The sequence below is a fragment of the Drosophila melanogaster genome, chromosome 2L (genome assembly GCF_000001215.4).
Source record: "Drosophila melanogaster chromosome 2L".
Taxonomy (NCBI): domain Eukaryota; kingdom Metazoa; phylum Arthropoda; class Insecta; order Diptera; family Drosophilidae; genus Drosophila; species Drosophila melanogaster.
Genome location: NT_033779.5, coordinates 6,802,910 through 6,820,106, shown reverse-complemented (window position 1 = coordinate 6,820,106; position 17,197 = coordinate 6,802,910). Strand labels below are relative to the sequence as shown.

The window sequence follows — 17,197 nt, the reverse complement described above, 5'->3', positions numbered from 1 at the left end:
ATCCCGCAAGAAATTACATAGAGTAGTTATTATAAGGCTAGACATCATATATGGTAGTCTGATAACTCAACCGGCTTTTATTTGAAAACGCTATCTATGCACTCGCATTGCCATATCACCGTAGAAGTGTAAGCAGCTATCGTTTTTGAACAATTCGAATCGTTACAATTCGATTGGATTCTATATTGCCCGGTTGTAATCAAGAACCGAAATGAAGTTTTATAATGGATAATAAAATATATTTTTGACATGAATTTTCAATCAGAATTTTAATAGCCCTTAATAATAACATGGCTATCAGTTATCAGCGCACACAATCGGTTATCAGAGTAATTTTCGTCGGTTCGCTCTATTCTCTACACAGAAAGAAATGAAGTGGGATATTCAAAGTGGTAAATATAATATTGTATATTTGTGTGCTGATTGGTTAAACGAGAAACAGAGAGTTAGTTGCATATATAGAACCAGTAGGGAATTATAGCGCAGTAGAAGCAAAGTGTATGTCCTACTTGATCTTTGTTTGAATTGGATAAGTATATTTATGGGATATGGTATCATTTACATAATCAAATATAATAGTTTCCCGGTGTAGAATAGTGACAGAATCCTGGCGTAGTGCAATTGGAATTCCTTATAGCCGCACCTCCTCCACCTTCGTCCACTTGGTGCAGCCGTATAGTGAACGTATTCCGCGGCGTGCCGGACTCAAGCCGATACCGTACCGCCAGGCGATCCATCCATCTATTACCTCTGTGTGGTGGCAATATTCCACCACCGAAGCTATAAATAATTTATTTATAGCTCTTACTCCACTCAGTGCTGCGGCGGTGCTATTGTTGATTTAGTGCCTCTTTATAGATCGATGGTTGGTGGGCTGCTCATGTGGGCTCCACTGGGCTCAGATATTGCCGTGGTTGCCTCTGGATCGGGGATGCATAAACAGGACGCGCTTGGCCAAATGATTGAATAGTTACTGGTGGCTTGCAGCCCCTGGCCCTTCAAAAGGTGCAGTGAGGGTCTTGGGGGAGGTTGTGGTCTTATCTAATCGGTGGAGAACAGTCCGATGGTGGGTCACAGATCGATTGCGCTTTTCCGTTGATAGGCCCATATATTTAACCTGGAGGCGGCAGATTGAAATAAAACTCCGGTTTTATAGCCTCCCCCGACCATCCGAACCATTGCAGCATATCGGTTAAGTAGTACTACCACGCACAGATCGCTGAAAGAGGACTGAATTGTTTACAAGTATTTATGACACCTCGATTTATCCAAACAGCAATTTTTATTGTAATTACTGACAGCTTATGGGTTCAGTGCAGTTCTTATGAAGCGATTAGTTGTCAAGTAGCGGAAATCTTTAGTTTTCAATCATTCCCCAGGGAGAGCCTTAGATACTTTGGCAAAGAAATATTATGATACTATGATAACTTCTAAGATTGATATTAAACTGTGAGGAGATTCGCTAAAATGGCTTAGTTCAAAACGAACTGACATATGATCCCACAAAAATTCCCACTTGGCTGTGTTCTCAGTGTGCACCTTTGTTGATCGTTATTTGTATAATTTACAACTTGTAAATGCGGCTCATTCGACGCAGAAGAGCCAAGCCAGCAGAAAGCAAATAAGTTGCTCCGATAAAGGGAATAGTGTGTGGAATGAGTTTTGTGGCGACACGGAGTCTACCGGGTTAGTGCTCGCTTTTATTGATAAGTTGTAATTATGTTTATGACACACGTCTGTTTGCCGGGACTACCTTTGGCTATGGCCAGAGATAAGTCTTTTTAGATATTATCCGTAAGTTGCACGGTTGCAACGGTCATCGTTCTGTGTGGGATAATCATTGTGCCAGAGATCCTTGGGAACTTGGCCAGTAATCACTTGCAGAAGAAGCAAAGGTTATTGCATTCATTTCGATACTTTACAGTGAAACCTAAAATAAGAGGTAACTAGTAATATGTGTTGAAAATTAAATTGTAAACCTACAATTGTATCTATAATCAGAATACAGACTATCAAAGTATTCATAGCATCGTAACATTTTAAAAACACATCCACAACTGTTGATCACTTTCCCTTTATACCTTTAATTGTATTTTGTTCGTAAAAACAACTGTCCTAGTTTTCCGTAATTTTTTTCGACAAGTTTGTGTTTTTTCTAGCCACACAAGACCAACAAAGGCCGAGATATTTAATGCAAATACACATCGAAAACAGAAGATGGGCAGCGGGGTGGGGGGCGGCGAAAACATTGTCCAAAAGCTAATTACCAAACAAACGAAACTCGATTGAATCGATTGATTTTCCATTCGTGTCCAGATAAGCAACCATTGCCTCGATAAAGATTTGTTATCACTGAAAACAGAGGCGCAATCGCAGTCACCCATCCGCCCCTCCCCTTTCCCATCATGCGCAGTGGCGAGTCGACGGTGATTGGATTGCCGAGTGGCCCACTCTCGAGTGGGAGGAGCCGCCCCTCCGAGAACCCCCAATTGGTGGCCCCGACCAAGGCACCCCCCCTGGAGGGGGTGGTGGTTGGGTGCTCGCCCGACTCGTGTGTGCTGAAGGAGCACAGACGTATGCCAAAAAGCATTAAAAACGTTGCTGGCAGTACTACGGCTGATAACACACATTCCAGAGCCATGTTATGGGCGGAGCCAACCGTTTGGGACAGCGTCGTGCAAATCAAGGTAAAACAAATACAAATCGAACAAAAATATTTGCTCTCATACGGCTTTATTTGCTTTAGCCAGCCAAAAAAATACAAAATACATAGAGGTATATGTACAAATTGTGCACTTTATTTTTGTATTTTTCACGCTCTCTTTCTGTCCACCGAGCTTTTAAATAATTAAATTGTGATTTTAACGTAAACATTAGGTGTCTTTTTAAGGAAAAAAAAAACTCCCAATAGCAATCAATGGCGAATACCATTCGAAATATGTGTGTTTAAAAATTATGAAGTGGAAAAAATGGAATGGTGCAATAATGAGTTTATAATTATATATTTTAGTTTTCAAAATCTACTTCTTTTCTGACTCGAAATCTTTTACACGAATAGATATGTAGAGATCATACTTAATTTGATGATTAAGTTAAGTTCGCTATAAGTTCTAATTCCAGTAAGGATCTGAATACGCCATGCAAATAAAATTGGAGCAAACACCCATTCGAATATTAGAATCTATATTTAGACTTGTAAAGTTGATTGCATGCATTAATTGTCTAAAGCAGCAACTACAAGCCCGATAATTAACAAGTTCCATTGTCAAAAGTGTCAACGCGGTTACTTGAAAAGCCAATCTGCTCTAGCTCCAACTCCATTTGCTCGGATCCCACGCCTCCGCAGGGAGCTATACGAAAGTATCTGAACCTCAAACTGTGCGCTCGTTGTGTAATTAAACCAACCACAATAACAGTAATAACAACAAATAGCAAGCCGGACTGAGGCACCCGCACAAAAGCCAAGCTGGCGATGATGTCATATGTGCATAGGCCACGGAGGAGTGTGTGTACTATTTGCAGTCACTGTTAGATGATCATATTGTAGCAGCCAAAGTGGGAATCCGAATTCATCTGCTCATTAATTTAGCCAGCGAGCCAGTGAGCCAGTGAGCCAGCCAACCAACACAGAGATGCAGCCAATGACGATGTCTCCTTCGCTCCGGGTGTAATGTGCACAACACACTCGGATACGTTTGTATCTCATGGATAATTATCTGGGCCGAGTATCTGTTGCGCTGCGTCGGTGCTGCCCCCGGAATCTAGACAGTGTGGCCAATTTAGTCTGCTTTGGCAAATCAATTAAATTCAATTAATCCCCCAACACTCTTAATGGAACGTAATGAAAAGGGTGACATGACTGCGATGCGACTACACATCCAGATACAGATACAGATACTGTTAGAGCCATAGGAACGGCTCGCCAACGGCAACGGATACATGACGTTCCGGACACCAATGCCAGGCCAGGCCGGACCGGATCGGACTGGAGATGGCAATGGAGATGGAGCCGGGCTGGGTTTGATTGAGGGAAAAAATCGCATGACTGAAACGATTTGAGCTTGACACCCCTTCACTACAAGAAATATTTCAGACATTTTCAGAAGTCGGAGAACTAATCCTAGCTAACTGCCGAATTATCAACAAGATGTTTGAATTATATTTATGAGTAATAATTAGCTTATTAAATTAGATAGTGTTACTAGGTCTTAAGCGCCATTTTTTTTCAGTGCACTGCAGTTTTTTGTCTCCCACAATTCGCCAAGCTGAGTGGCATTCGTTAATTGTAAAATATATCGCTATCCTTCTCGGAGGTTTTGATTCAACATCAGTGCAAAAACGTTTCTCACGCTTCGGAGTTTGACATTTTCGAACTTTTGCATGATTTTAAAAACTTAATTGTTCTTAACTGTTTTATTTGCTTTTTATGGAACTGAAAAGGAGACAGACGAGCAATTGGGAGCAGAAGTCGAAAGTGCTAGTGCGATTTCAGTTCATGGAAATGATAGCTGATATACATCGGATCTTTATTCTACAAATACGTAATTCTAGACAATAAATATGTGCAACTGTTTAGGAGATTCAAGTTACAACCCAATTGTGCCAAAAGAATCATTGAAACCGTTTAAGGCAAAACATAAATCTGATAATCTGAAAATTGCTTACAAAATAAAAGACATACATTGTGGGCAGCAAAAAAGGGTTCGGCAGCAATTTTCCGGGCGAACAAAGCTTTAAAACAATTTGGCAAGGGCATTAATAAATTTTGCGGTTAAATTGTTGCATAAATATTGGATCAAGTGAACAGAACAGAACAGAAGGCGCACGTGTCCCAGTCCCAGTTCAGCATACGGTGGCCCTATAATTATGGGATAATGTCGCTTCGCCAATGTCGATGGGGGGTTGACTCGACCGGCGGTATCGGGATCAAAGGGTAAGTCTCAAATCGGCCGGCAGCCTACGACAAGGAGGACAGGAACAACAAGGCAACAAGGCAACAAAAGGAACAATCAGCGCCGCAAGGCGTGATGTCCTTATGCGCTTGCCACTGTATCCTCCCGTTTCCGGTTACCCCTTCCGCAATTTAGAATCCGGAACACCCCTTTCGTAATCGCTTCGCTCACGGCTCAGTTCACATGTGACAACATAATAGCAACAGCAGCTCCGGGCGACCACAATGCCCGGCTAATGGAAGTGGAAATGGAAATGAAAATGGAAACGGAGCAGACTGGCAAAGCGGCAAAATGCAGAAAATTGAGCAACGAACCTCGAAACTGGGTTAATCGGAAGGGGTAATTATTTTAATTACAGCCAAAACGCTACGCTTATGCAAAACTCTCACCTAATAACACCACTAGTCGCGCAGCTCGTTTATCCAGCGGTGCGATTAGTCCGCACCTTTCTTTTGATTGTACCTCTAGCAGCAGTCGTTATCCTTCGGTTCTATTTACAAGTTAAAGTAATTAAGCAAATTACTAAGGCCACGGGAACGTGGAAGCGACAAGCCAACTGAATGACCCTTTGCTAGTAAATATAGAATCGTTAGAGATGGTAGCGCACAACTATTCATAAATTGGAAACTTTAGACTGAAGGAAACAGGATAGCTGAGAAAGAAGAACCATCCATAGTTTCTTGGTCTTTGAAAAAATATAATGAATGATTCATGATTAGATACTTCCATAACATTTATATAACTTTCTTTTGCCATCTCTAGCACGGTTGTAAGCACAGCAACTCCTTCGTTTTGTCAGCTCGAGCAAAGCTCTGGATACGATGATATTCCCTGAAGAAATCAAGCTAAAAACTATTCACAGGTCAGACTTGAAAGGTGTACTAGTACCACCCCGATTTCCAGGGGGGTATTTTATGTGCTATTGTTGGTTGTGGTTTGTGGCACTCTATTTGCATATTATGTCATCAGCAGTCCATCAGTTGTGTTGTCTTCGGGGACCGTCAGCCGGTCAGCTATCCCATATCCTGGACGAGAGTGGGAGCAAATGGAAGTGGTGATGGTGATGGCACCTAGCCCATTGTCGGGTGTAAAGTTCACAGATTATCGTGTGCATTTCCCCAATTGGGCCACTGAGTGCATAACTAGTCATTAGAGTCACCTTTCTTGGCTTAATTAAAACCCGCACACACAGCAAACGAATTAGTGGGTTGCTAAAATAATAATAGGTTGCGAGGTCATTTATCAACCTAACAAGGTTAGTAATGCTAACTGGGGTGACAGCAGAAAGTAGTTGTGCAGCTTAGGAAAAAACATAACTACTCTCTACGCAAGATCAAGCCAGTAAGAAGAATTCTTCCATGGTGGCGCCCCTTGAATTCGCTCACTTTCGATTTGTTTCAATTGAACAAAAATCGGCGAAGAAATCTCCATTCGCAACACGCAACAGCAGCTGTAACTTCAAAGAGCAAAAGCCCCGATTCCGTTGGCTTTATGAAGGTTGCGTGACTTCTGGCCATCTGGCCAGAGAGATCCTCCATCCATCCATCCATCCATCCATTCCTCCCGATATCTTGCCCTTCAAATCCATCGATGTGAGGGCGACGATTTCGAATTCGACGGCGATGACTGGCCTGATGTTGACCAATTAATTGTCATTAAGCGTATTTGAAGATTTTTAATTAAAACCAAATCTTCGGCTTAATTTAAATTGATCGCGCTGAGTCGCTGACGAAAATGCTTTCTCAATGACATTGCGGCCGTCGATTCAGAGATACTTTTTTGGGGGTGGACAAGGGGGCGGCTGATCCATTAGCCCCCATCACCAAAATTACCCTGAAAAAAGGTTTAATATCTTTGGTTTACTAAGCTTAAAATAATGGTAACTTGTAGATACTATTATAATATTATATTTGAACAAAACTGATTGAGGTAGCATGAATACTAAGGTATCTTTACTACTATAGATTAAATTTAAGAATATTATCCAAGAAATATGCAACATTTTGTAACCTTTATTCAAAGTGCTGTATATATGTGTACAATTATTATCCCCAAACTTCTCATTTGCTTGAAATTCCGAGACGAATTGAATTGTTTCGGATCTCGATTCGGAACCCGCTGAAAATCAGCAGCCGCAGTTTTGACACAAGAGGCGGTGCCAGCAGATGCGGCAGACACCACAAGTTGAGTTTTGAAATTTAAACAGTACGTAGATTATAACCATTTATTGGGGCGAGGGTGGGCGCAAGAGTTGGGAGTTAATTTTCTTTTCGGCAATTCACTGGATAATTTTATGTGCGCCTTTTTGATTGGCGGTGCATTTCATGTTCAATGTGCGCTGACGATCTTTACGATCCGATTCGAGTCCAGTTCGCCTTCCATTCATTATTATTTATTCTTCCAGCTGGTTTTCCGTTGTTTTGCTGTTGATTTCGGTTAATTTAGTGCGCAATTAGGAAGCACTAAGTTCTTTTGTGCTCATGCCGCGCTCTGACCTTTGCCCCTCCCAGTCCACCGCCATTCACTGGCCGACTCTTCACTCTGCTGTCCAGATATGGTGATAAAAAAAAAAAAAACGGTTGACCAGCTTACTTACGAAAGGTGCTAAGCTATAGTGATAACGCCATGCGATTACAGGCACCCATATACCATATTCCAGACCAGAGTCCATGCAATCGTATATGTACGAGTATACTGGGCAATCACAATCACATACACCGTTACCATTACTATTACCATTACCATTACCATCACCATCATCACCTGACTCGGAATGCCTAACTTCTGCGGCTTTTGGGGTTTATCGAGGCGCAAGTCTTTTATCATCGATTGGTGGCTAGCTGATGGTTGTTGAGGTGGCATGTGTACATAAATTCATAAATAAAAATCGTTTCATAAATCGTTTTGTGGCCATCGAGAAGGCTGCTAATTGCCCAATGAATTGCTTGAAATGTACTCAAGGCGATTTCGGTTGAACGGATACCGTGAAAATACGATAAACAATCTGGATTTCGTGTGAAATTATGGGCACTTGTAAAAAACAGCTAGTGAATGGTAAATATTCATATAAGTAAAAACTTCAAGGCTTTCAAAATAATGCAACAGTTAGACACAGTTGATTGATAATGTTTGCAGATTTAATGTCAAAAGTATGATTTAAAAGATACAAACGCTTGTTTGATCCTATTACAACTGACATATGACAGTAAACGAGTAGAAGTTACAAATATTGACCCATCAAACTATCCCGAATCCTGTTTGCATAAATGTAACGCTCGAGTGGTCAACACTTACGGATGTCCGGATGTTTGGCCATGTGCCGACGCCACGAAGCCATTACTTAATTATCATAACCAACTAGGCACGGGGTTTTGGGCCAACTGCGAAAAGGGGTTTATTCGTTAAAATTGCACCACACCCAGAATGGACGCAACCGCTACCGACGCAACACACGTCGCTAATAAAATAATAAATATCCTGGACAGACGTTGCTCCCCTCCATCCAAAAGTTATCCTGCCACTCAGCCACACGAAAATTGTCGAAACGAAAACAATTTCATCAACGTAATATGCCATGGAGGCATAAAGCACGAAAGAGTTGAGCACGATGAAGGTAAATTGCCATATTTTATGCTCCACTCGCCCGTGTTTGTCAATTGAAATGCAATTTTCATAAAGCACACACGTGTGTATCTGCATCTGTATCTGTACCTGTGTGTCTGCCGGGTTACGTGTATCCGACAGATACAAAAGTGTCCCCTCGCAGCCTCCGCTGCCCACTAAACGACAGAGAAGTCAGCTAGTCCTGCGACTTTTTCCATCGATATTGGTTTCCCACTCTGGCTCTGGCTCCAGCTCCAAAGTCCATCCCCCGTTCCAAACTTTTCCATGTCGAACATAGTCGTCCCCAGCGGAGCACTTGCAAATGCGACCAAAGCACGTTCCGCAAAAACTCTAATGACAGGCAAATAAATTTCGAAGAAAATATATTTCGAAAAATTGATCTGACGTGTCACGCGAGTGGCGAAGCACCAGCATCCAGCCATAAGGTAGCACCGAGTACCAAGTGGTTTGAAGTGCCAACATCCTGAAATGGCAACAGAAAACAAAGCAAACGAAGCTGTATCTATTTCATTAGTATTCTTAATGAATACATTTCATAGATAAGGCAAGGCAAGTTATTTAAATGTACTCATGGTTTGACAAAACGAAGAGCATGAAGTAGTGTAAAAACTATTTGTATGATTGTATCTGTATTGATTGATTGTATCCTTTTTTAAGCCCGCGAATAGTACGGTATCTCTTTAGGTGCTGTCCGGCTTCATGCGGAAAAACCACATCATATGGCTGCCAATAAAAGCTCCATTTGAGTTTTTGCAACTGCCACCTCAACGCATTTGGCTGCGGGCAAACGTGGAGCAATAAGCGTTTTTATTGCCTATACAACGGCGTATTTTTACCACGGAGCGAGTGCGACTGTCAAAGGACTTTGGAGGAGGTTGGATGGATGCCAAGGATACGTGTGCTACCGTGGGCGAAGCCGCACAGTTGCTCCCCCGGGTATTCGAGTGCGACATAATGAATTACCTTTATTGACAACTTAATGTTTATCGCCGTGCTGGGCCGCAGTCGCATAAGGATGCTGTCAGGTTAAGCGTGCTTAATGGCAGGTGGATAGGCTGTTGATGGTGATCTCGATGGTGTCCCCAAGCGGGGGCCATCGATGCTCCTCGTTTTTTTTTTTTTGTGGAATAATTTAGTGGGCGCAGGACACGAAGGAGATGGTAACAAGACGCTCGGTACTTCGCCATCAATTGAAATCAACGGCAACGGAAATGTCCTGATGAATTATTCAAGGACCCATGTCGGAGTCAGCAATCAATTGGCGTTGACATCGTGCCTGCCCCGCCCCCTTCAGCATGCTAACCCCGCCCTAAAAAGGCACGAATGGAGTCTCAAGGAGCAGAAATTGATGGCATGATTAATTGGAAATAAGTTTATAATTAGCAGGCAAACGACTTTAATTGGTCGCATGGGGCGAGAATCGTTATATTCTTTCTTTGCGAAGCTCATAAAGATTCGCCACGGACTCCATTACGTACGTAACCAGAAAGAAAAGTCATTTCCGATGCGGAAAATTGAAAAGGTATAGCTTGGGGCCAGGACCGGATCCCCTTCCCTCATTCTTTTCATCAAAGTTTACATCAAAGACGTTGAACTTCCTGGGAAAAGCGAGGGTGTGGCCTTTCTACGTCTTCAGAGGCGGAGTTTCAATAACTTACGGATGAGATGGTGGCGCTTCCTTGAGTGGCTTGAAATACCTTTTCCATTTTGTGCATTTATATTTAGAATCTGCCCTGACTTGATGGCATTTCAATAGTCTAGTTAGAAGAGCCCCATTTCCGCGGATTTGGTTAATGCATTAAATTAATTAACCCTTTGGGTTTGCGTGTTCAGCGGATACGCTTCGTGATTCCACCTCACATTTGGTGGCTCCAGAAGGGTTCTGGTTAAGCGCCTGTTTGCTGTTTGCTCAGCTTGGACAAAGCTTATTGCATATTTCTGGAAAACGCACCGCGGGAGGTGCCAATAGGGTACACTGAAACCAATTTCGAAAATCTTTAAACATTAGATCAAAATATGTCTCACTTCTTCATAGGATGATATAAGCTTTAAAGTACTTCGGCAGTAAAGATGCTACACTTCAATATTTCAACGTCTTTAAATATTTGTATAAATAATAAAAAAGATTACAATCCAATTAGTTTATATATTGTATATTAGTTTTATTCAATTAAGATTTATTTTGAATTGGATATTACCTTAGAAACTCGTTGAAAACCATCCATTCTTATTGCCTAATTTTTCTTAGTGTACCTGTAAGTGAAAGAGTGGGTCTGTGGATGGTGGGTGTGGCCCTGTCCCTTTTTGATGTGCTCATAATGGGCGCGGTCGCATGTTGTTGTTGGTGTCTCCATTTCACGGCGGCGACGGCAAATGCGCCAAATCACGTTCCGTCAACAAATATTGAGGTATTCTGCTTTAGCCGTTTTTTTTGTTTCACCGAGAGTCCTTCGGCCACGCACAAATTAGCATGTCCGCCGATAATTGTCCTTTCGTGGAGATGACCCGCTGAGATAACTGGCCATAGTTGTAACTGATTTCAGCCGCCGTCGTTGGTCGGCCAACTCTTTTCGCCTGGAATTTGATTTTCCCATTGGAATTTTATTGGAAAATCGCGTGCAGTTAATGGTTAAATGGTTTTTTTTTTCACATGCCAATCGCCATAGTTTTTTTTCCTTCAATCCTTGGCTTCCCTCAGTTGTACAAACTTTAAGGGAATTATGTGGGCAAAACAAATTAAGAGTGAAATAAAATGAAATGGCTCGCTGAAATGCAAATATAAATGCGAAAATATGATATTTAATTATGGCTATAGCAGCCCTTCCACTCGCAGTTCGCAGACACGGCTAACTTTTCCATTTTCCCCCATTTTGAATAAATTTGCATTTCACTCGAGTCCGCGCAACAATGAAAAGCGCGCGGCAACAGCAATAACAACTGTAATAAGAGGCAATTGAAAAGTTTAGCATAAGTCGCAAGCGACCTAAGTGAGTTAAAACCGAGCCCGAAGTTTCTTAACGTCTTTCTTAAAGGCCGAAATGCTCTTCAGTGCTGCTCGCCGAAAAATGTGAAAAAGCTACAAACTTTTTAGCATATTAATATATAAGACATTTGGATAATCATACTAAGGTGAGCTAATAAAAAATAAACAAAGCTTGTAACTATTTAAATAATAGTCGTAATTCATTTAAATTTGTTCTTAATACATAATAATCTATTTAAATTATATTTTATTATCTTCTAATTTCTGTACTTGCTGCGACATGATTAGCGACTTTTGGCTTGAAAACAGCTTTGCTCACATCATTGTTTCAAGTTGCCACAAAAATGAAGCCTCTCTTGCCGTTGTTAAATTCATTTTAAGTCCCAAAATCAGCCAGCAGACAACGGAGTTTTGTGAAGAGTCAAAATGGAGTATATAACTGAAGTTTAATTTGTTTTTACAAGCATAATTATGAGCTATGATCGCTACGCAATTTTTCCCCTAAAGTGAACCAGGCAAATCATTGCCGAGAAAAGTTCCAGAGTAAAAATTTCATGTATTTCAACATCTGCAGAGCAGTGAAACAGAAAGATACTTAGACTAAACGCTTTTTAAACGCTAAATAATCAAACATGGGGTAACACTACGGCAGCACATAGATTATCCCATGGATTATCCTCAACTCCTTTCCCATTTGACTGTATTTTGAATTACTTTGAGCACTCTGCTTTTGTTGAACCCTTGCTGACGACTTGTTTGTTTATTTGTTTGCCTTTCGACAACCGCGAAGCTTCAACCGAATGAAAATGGGTATGGGAAAGTGGGCTGCCCCTGATGAGGTTGCAAACACCTTGCGGCTAACAAGTGTACAGCTCCCAGAATCCCATTCCAACAGAATCCATTCCAACCAACCCGCAATCCATTGTCAGCCGGCTTTTTCAGCCATCACAATCACATCTCACTGACATACCCTGTCAAGGGTTCGTTAATTGGGGTGCAGAGTGTATAAATTTATAAGAAACTACAGCTTAGGATAATATACCATTCAATTTAAATATTTAAATACATGGTTTCTTGTGTGCATTACTATTCAATAAATAAAAAATAAATCAAAAATGCTTTCAGTCTTTAGTCAGATCATTTAGTTTAGTAATTTAGTTAGTAATATAAGCAGTCTGAAGTTATGTATTGTATCTTTACTACTACTATCTTTAGAATGTATAAACTTCGTTCTGATCGCCGTTTAGCTGCCGACACCTTTGCTTTTCGGCTGCATTCCATTTCGTTGTGTATTTTCGATTTTAAACGCAAGCGGCGAATGCAAGTCACGGCTGACAGGGGCACCACCCAGATCCACAGAGAACCACCCAGACCAGCTTCACCATTGGGTGGCACCACCCAGCTCGCGATTCCGAGGGAATGCGCAGGTGTGCGCTGAAAAACATGCTAAACCGCCCGGCTGACGTTAAGCGATTTTCGAATGAATTGAAACTTGCTATTGTTGCGGCACCGAATCGTTTACCTTTTTGTGGCATGAAAGGATGTGCGACGATGGGTGTGGCAAATGCGAGTGTGTGCAAACAATTTGGCGGATTAAATGAGTCCCAAATGAGACGTTTTTATGCCCGCCACACACACATTTTATGCAACATCATAAAGTCCATTGCGGACTTAGCCAAAGCCGATGCTCAATGCTTCAGCTCGACTAAGCTCGAACCATTCGTTCTAATGAAATGAAGAGAAAAGCGAAGAGCACTTTCAAATAAATCCCCCATCGAATAATGCCAAAAATTAAGTTATTTCTTTTCGATATTGAATTTATCAGGAGAGACATGAGACGGCGGCATACGTGTCCTGAATAGCTATGCCACAAATGCGTGTGGCAGCGGTCCAACCGACATCCGATGCCAGCCATTAAAAGTGTCGCTTGTATTTAAATATTCAATTGTCTCACGGACAAGGATGTGAAACATTTAAAAATGCGCTGTCTTTCCTGAGAAGGGATCCTTTTAGGAAATGAGGGAGCATCCGAGCCAAATTCGGTTATTCAATTGGTTTGTTGCCTAGTAAATGACACCCGATGGTCTTTGAATTTTAAAATAAGGAATCCAAGGTGTATGTTCCAGGACGTGTTCTCAGTTGGCACATTTCTTTTTTCTTTTTTTTTTTTTTTTGGCTGGAGGGTGGATTTGGTTTGGTTTCCATTTGACTACGATATCCGCCTTCCATTGAATTCCACCCACAAAATGGGTGCGATTGTTATTTACATTCTTTTGGGCTGCATTTGCTTTTATGTGGTGGCAATTTATTCAAATTGAGACATTAGACAAATTAAATTTACACGTATCACCCTTGATTGTTACCGCCTGTATATTCGTTTAATTATGACATTATTCAAAACAGTTCATTTGCATTTCGTAATACAAATAAACATTTACGGTTATTCCGTTTGGATATGAAAAAAAAACCAATTTAAGACCATCGTATTTGGAAAACAATATGTTGAACAGTTTTACAAGCAACGTGAATGCCATCCAAGAAGTATGCAAACCCATATTCCAATCTTCTAGCAAGAAATTATCTACATTAATAGAGAAATGTATTGCTCACCTTTTATTCTAAACATTACAGATACATTTCAGATATTTAAATGTACTTCATTTAAAACACTCAAAAAAATGGTCTGTTGAGGTACGTTAACTTCCTTCTTTTTATGGACCCAAAAAGTATGCTTTGCTTTTCTTTTCTTCTTTCGAAAGTATCTTGCAGTTTTAGCTTAAGTTTCCAGACTTTTAACTTCTACCTTTTGAGCTCGTATATATAATTCAAAAATCTTCGGTGGTTTTAAAATTCTTAGTGACTTAAATGCGATGGAAGATGTCCGCACTCTGCGGTATGATATCCAATGGGATGTTTTCGAGGGCATGCAAATAGTTGACATCAATTCAAAGCATGTATGGTCAGAGAAATGTAAAGTTTAGATGTTAAAATTGAAATATATGTAGGTACTATGACATGGTGATCGAGTTCATGTGGTCCAATTCGTTTCTGAAAAGTCTTGTCTATGAGAGTCTGGGACTATTCGATTTGCCGGACATGAAACAGACTTATTCTTGGTAATGTGCTTTTATAAAAAAGTTATGAACAAATGTAGAGTAATAAAACATTATTGGAATATTGTTATAAAGGTATGTGCGACACATCCTGCGAAACGAGTGCTCCGTGATGATGATTAGCGAAGATGAAACGCAAATAAGGGCAGTGGGATTGCTGGAATGGATGACCGAGGAATGGCACTCCTGGTATGATCAATAAATCCACTATCATTTGCCTAATATATACTAGTAACATGTCTGTTTTTATTACAGGGTCTTCTTTCCCTCTTCGTTGCCCAGGAATCTGTTCCAGCAGATCATAATGATGAAGAAGGAGCTCATCGATGCGACCAAAGCGAACATGGGCATCTCCACCTACGATGCACTGTTCGTCCACGAGATCGCCTTTCCGGATGAGCTCTACTTTAACCGGGATTTCCTGTCGACCATCTTCGATGTCTTTGGCTTTGTGGCCCAGCACATGCACATGCCGCGGGTCAGCTTCATCGCCCTCAGCTCCGTGGACCAGGAGGCCGCCAGTCTGATCGATTACGAAGAGATCGGGCGGACTATCTACTCGATCTACAAGGTTGGCAACACCCGGCCCTTTGACATCCTTCGCGAGCTAGACGAGATGTACGCACTGCTGTTTGAACTGGCCGTCTCGCCGGTACTGAAGTACATTGAAATGCCCGGTTTCGAGGAGTTCCACGAGGCCCTGGATGCCAGGTTGGCCAAGGAGGCAGCCGAAAAGCGCCACGACGACGATATTTGATATGTTTCCTGCTGTCTTCTTCACATAAATGTCTGCCTACTCTTGGGCTACCCCATCGTAATTCCCCCAGCTTCCCTTTCACAATTACTTAATTGCAGGCACCATCGTGGAGTGCCAATTTTGACGGGGGGGGTGGAATAGTGGAATGTTTCCAAGCAGTCGGTGATAAGCCTATCAATACGATCCCCATGCCATGGCGATAGTGCTGCCTACACAGGCAAAAATATGCTTGCATTGACCCAATCAAAACGTAGTACAGCATTCAATTCAATTTTATAACATTTTCCATATAGAAATTGCTAAGTGTAATGAAATATATTAAAATGTTTATTATGTAGATAAAGAGATGCTTTTAAATGCTGTTACCTTTACACTACCAATTTTGTTATAGAACTAAAATAATAATCTTTCCAACTGACTTATAATTTGGAACCGTTCTTGGCGGCCAACAGGATATTGAGGACATCGTCGGCACAGCCCCAGCACAAAGTGACTCCACTGCCGCCATGTCCATAGTTGTGGATGAGGAGCTTGCGGCCGCGGCGCTCGGCTTCCAGTCGGAGTTGGGTGCGACCCGGCCGGAGACCTACCCAATCAAAGAGGCACTCCGTGTGCTCCAAACCAGGAATGTACCGCTGACAGCCATCGACGATCATCCGCCTGTCGTTCTGGCAGACTTTAGTGTTGTAGTCCCGCTCCTGATGGGTTCCGCCCAGGACAACACTTTCGGTGCTTAAATATTTCAGATATTGGAATACGAACAAATAAGTGTAACTGGCAAATACTCACTTGGGTATAATATAGTTGCCATCATCACTCTCGTCCAGCACGGCAGAGAAAATCCAGTTGGCCCTCACCCGGGAAACTTGGCCACGCACTGCGTACATTTGATCGTCGTTTAGTAGGGTCTTAGAGCCCAATCCGGAGCAATTGACTATCACATCGTACTCGGAATCGGCTACAAATGCATCCAGGTCTGTAATCCTTTTCCGGACAACAACACCTCCATTTCGGGTGAAACGCTTCATCAAATACGGCAGTAGCTTAATGGGCTCCGAGGTGTAGGTAACAAAGGATAAACCAGACCTAGATATGGTTTAGATATGTTCATATTTCAGCAAGTATAAATCTATGGATATCTATGAATATTCTTACGTGAACTTAACGCTGCGACCTTTATTGTAGGCAGCCAGCTGTTCCTTGGACAGATCCACTGCTCCATAGACAATGTCACGCCAAAAATCTTCGACCGTGTCCACCGTTGAGGTGCTCAGCCGAATGCAGGGTAGCAGACAAACGCCAGCCTCTCCGGCATCCTCGCTCAGCCAGATCTTCTCCAAAAATTGGTGCATGCTCTTCGACCACTTGCTGATGGAAAAAAAGTTATAAGTAAGAATATAATATAGTGACTAGTAAAACTTACTAGACTTTCGCCTGCGAAGTGCCGCCCAGAAGGTACGGACCCCAGAGACCAGCCGAACCATCTCCAGTTGTGTTAGGCGTGAAGTCCTCCGATATGATCGTCACCTTTATGGGTGTCTTTCCATCGTTCACATAGTGTTCCAGTATCTTAATGGCACTGGCAACACCATTAACCCCGGCACCGATAACTGCAATGTTAGGCATTGCTCCAATCCGATCAGCTTGGGAACTTGGAATGAACTGAAAAGAGGATCGCTTATCAGAATTGTAAGCAAATCGCATAATACAATTAGCTGATAACAGAGCTTTTAAAAAGAGCGAAAAAGCTTTTTGCATTTTGAATCTA

General features: G+C 41.8%; 2 protein-coding genes and 1 long non-coding RNA gene across 6 annotated transcripts; 1 reads left to right on the top strand and 2 right to left on the bottom strand.

The window, feature by feature from the left end:
* Positions 1–6,996: 6,996 nt before the first annotated feature.
* lncRNA:CR44081 (long non-coding RNA:CR44081) lies at positions 6,997–7,467 on the bottom strand. Its single transcript, NR_073733.1, has one exon. It is a non-coding gene; the product is annotated as a long non-coding RNA:CR44081 (long non-coding RNA).
* A 6,847-nt stretch (positions 7,468–14,314) lies between these two features.
* CG17375 (uncharacterized protein) lies at positions 14,315–15,783 on the top strand. Of its 3 annotated transcripts, none has more exons than NM_001273236.1 (4): positions 14,315–14,513; positions 14,565–14,675; positions 14,748–14,861; positions 14,928–15,783. In NM_001273236.1, coding segments are annotated over exons 1-4 (729 nt in total). In that variant the 5' UTR covers positions 14,315–14,511; the 3' UTR covers positions 15,430–15,783. The 3 variants fall into 3 exon arrangements, with proteins under 3 accessions (NP_001260165.1, NP_609076.3, NP_001245915.1); NM_135232.2 differs by having other exon boundaries at positions 14,315–14,509; positions 14,928–15,488; NM_001258986.1 differs by having other exon boundaries at positions 14,928–15,488.
* On the bottom strand, positions 15,735–17,096 carry Daao2 (D-amino acid oxidase 2). Of its 2 annotated transcripts, none has more exons than NM_135231.3 (4): positions 16,853–17,096; positions 16,585–16,797; positions 16,219–16,515; positions 15,735–16,161 (listed from the first exon to the last, which is right to left on the bottom strand). In NM_135231.3, the coding sequence occupies exons 1-4, from the start codon at positions 17,053–17,055 to the stop codon at positions 15,849–15,851; spliced, it is 1,026 nt and encodes a 341-aa protein (NP_609075.1). In that variant the 5' UTR covers positions 17,056–17,096; the 3' UTR covers positions 15,735–15,848. The 2 variants fall into 2 exon arrangements, with proteins under 2 accessions (NP_609075.1, NP_001245914.1); NM_001258985.2 differs by having other exon boundaries at positions 15,735–16,152.
* Positions 17,097–17,197: the final 101 nt, after the last annotated feature.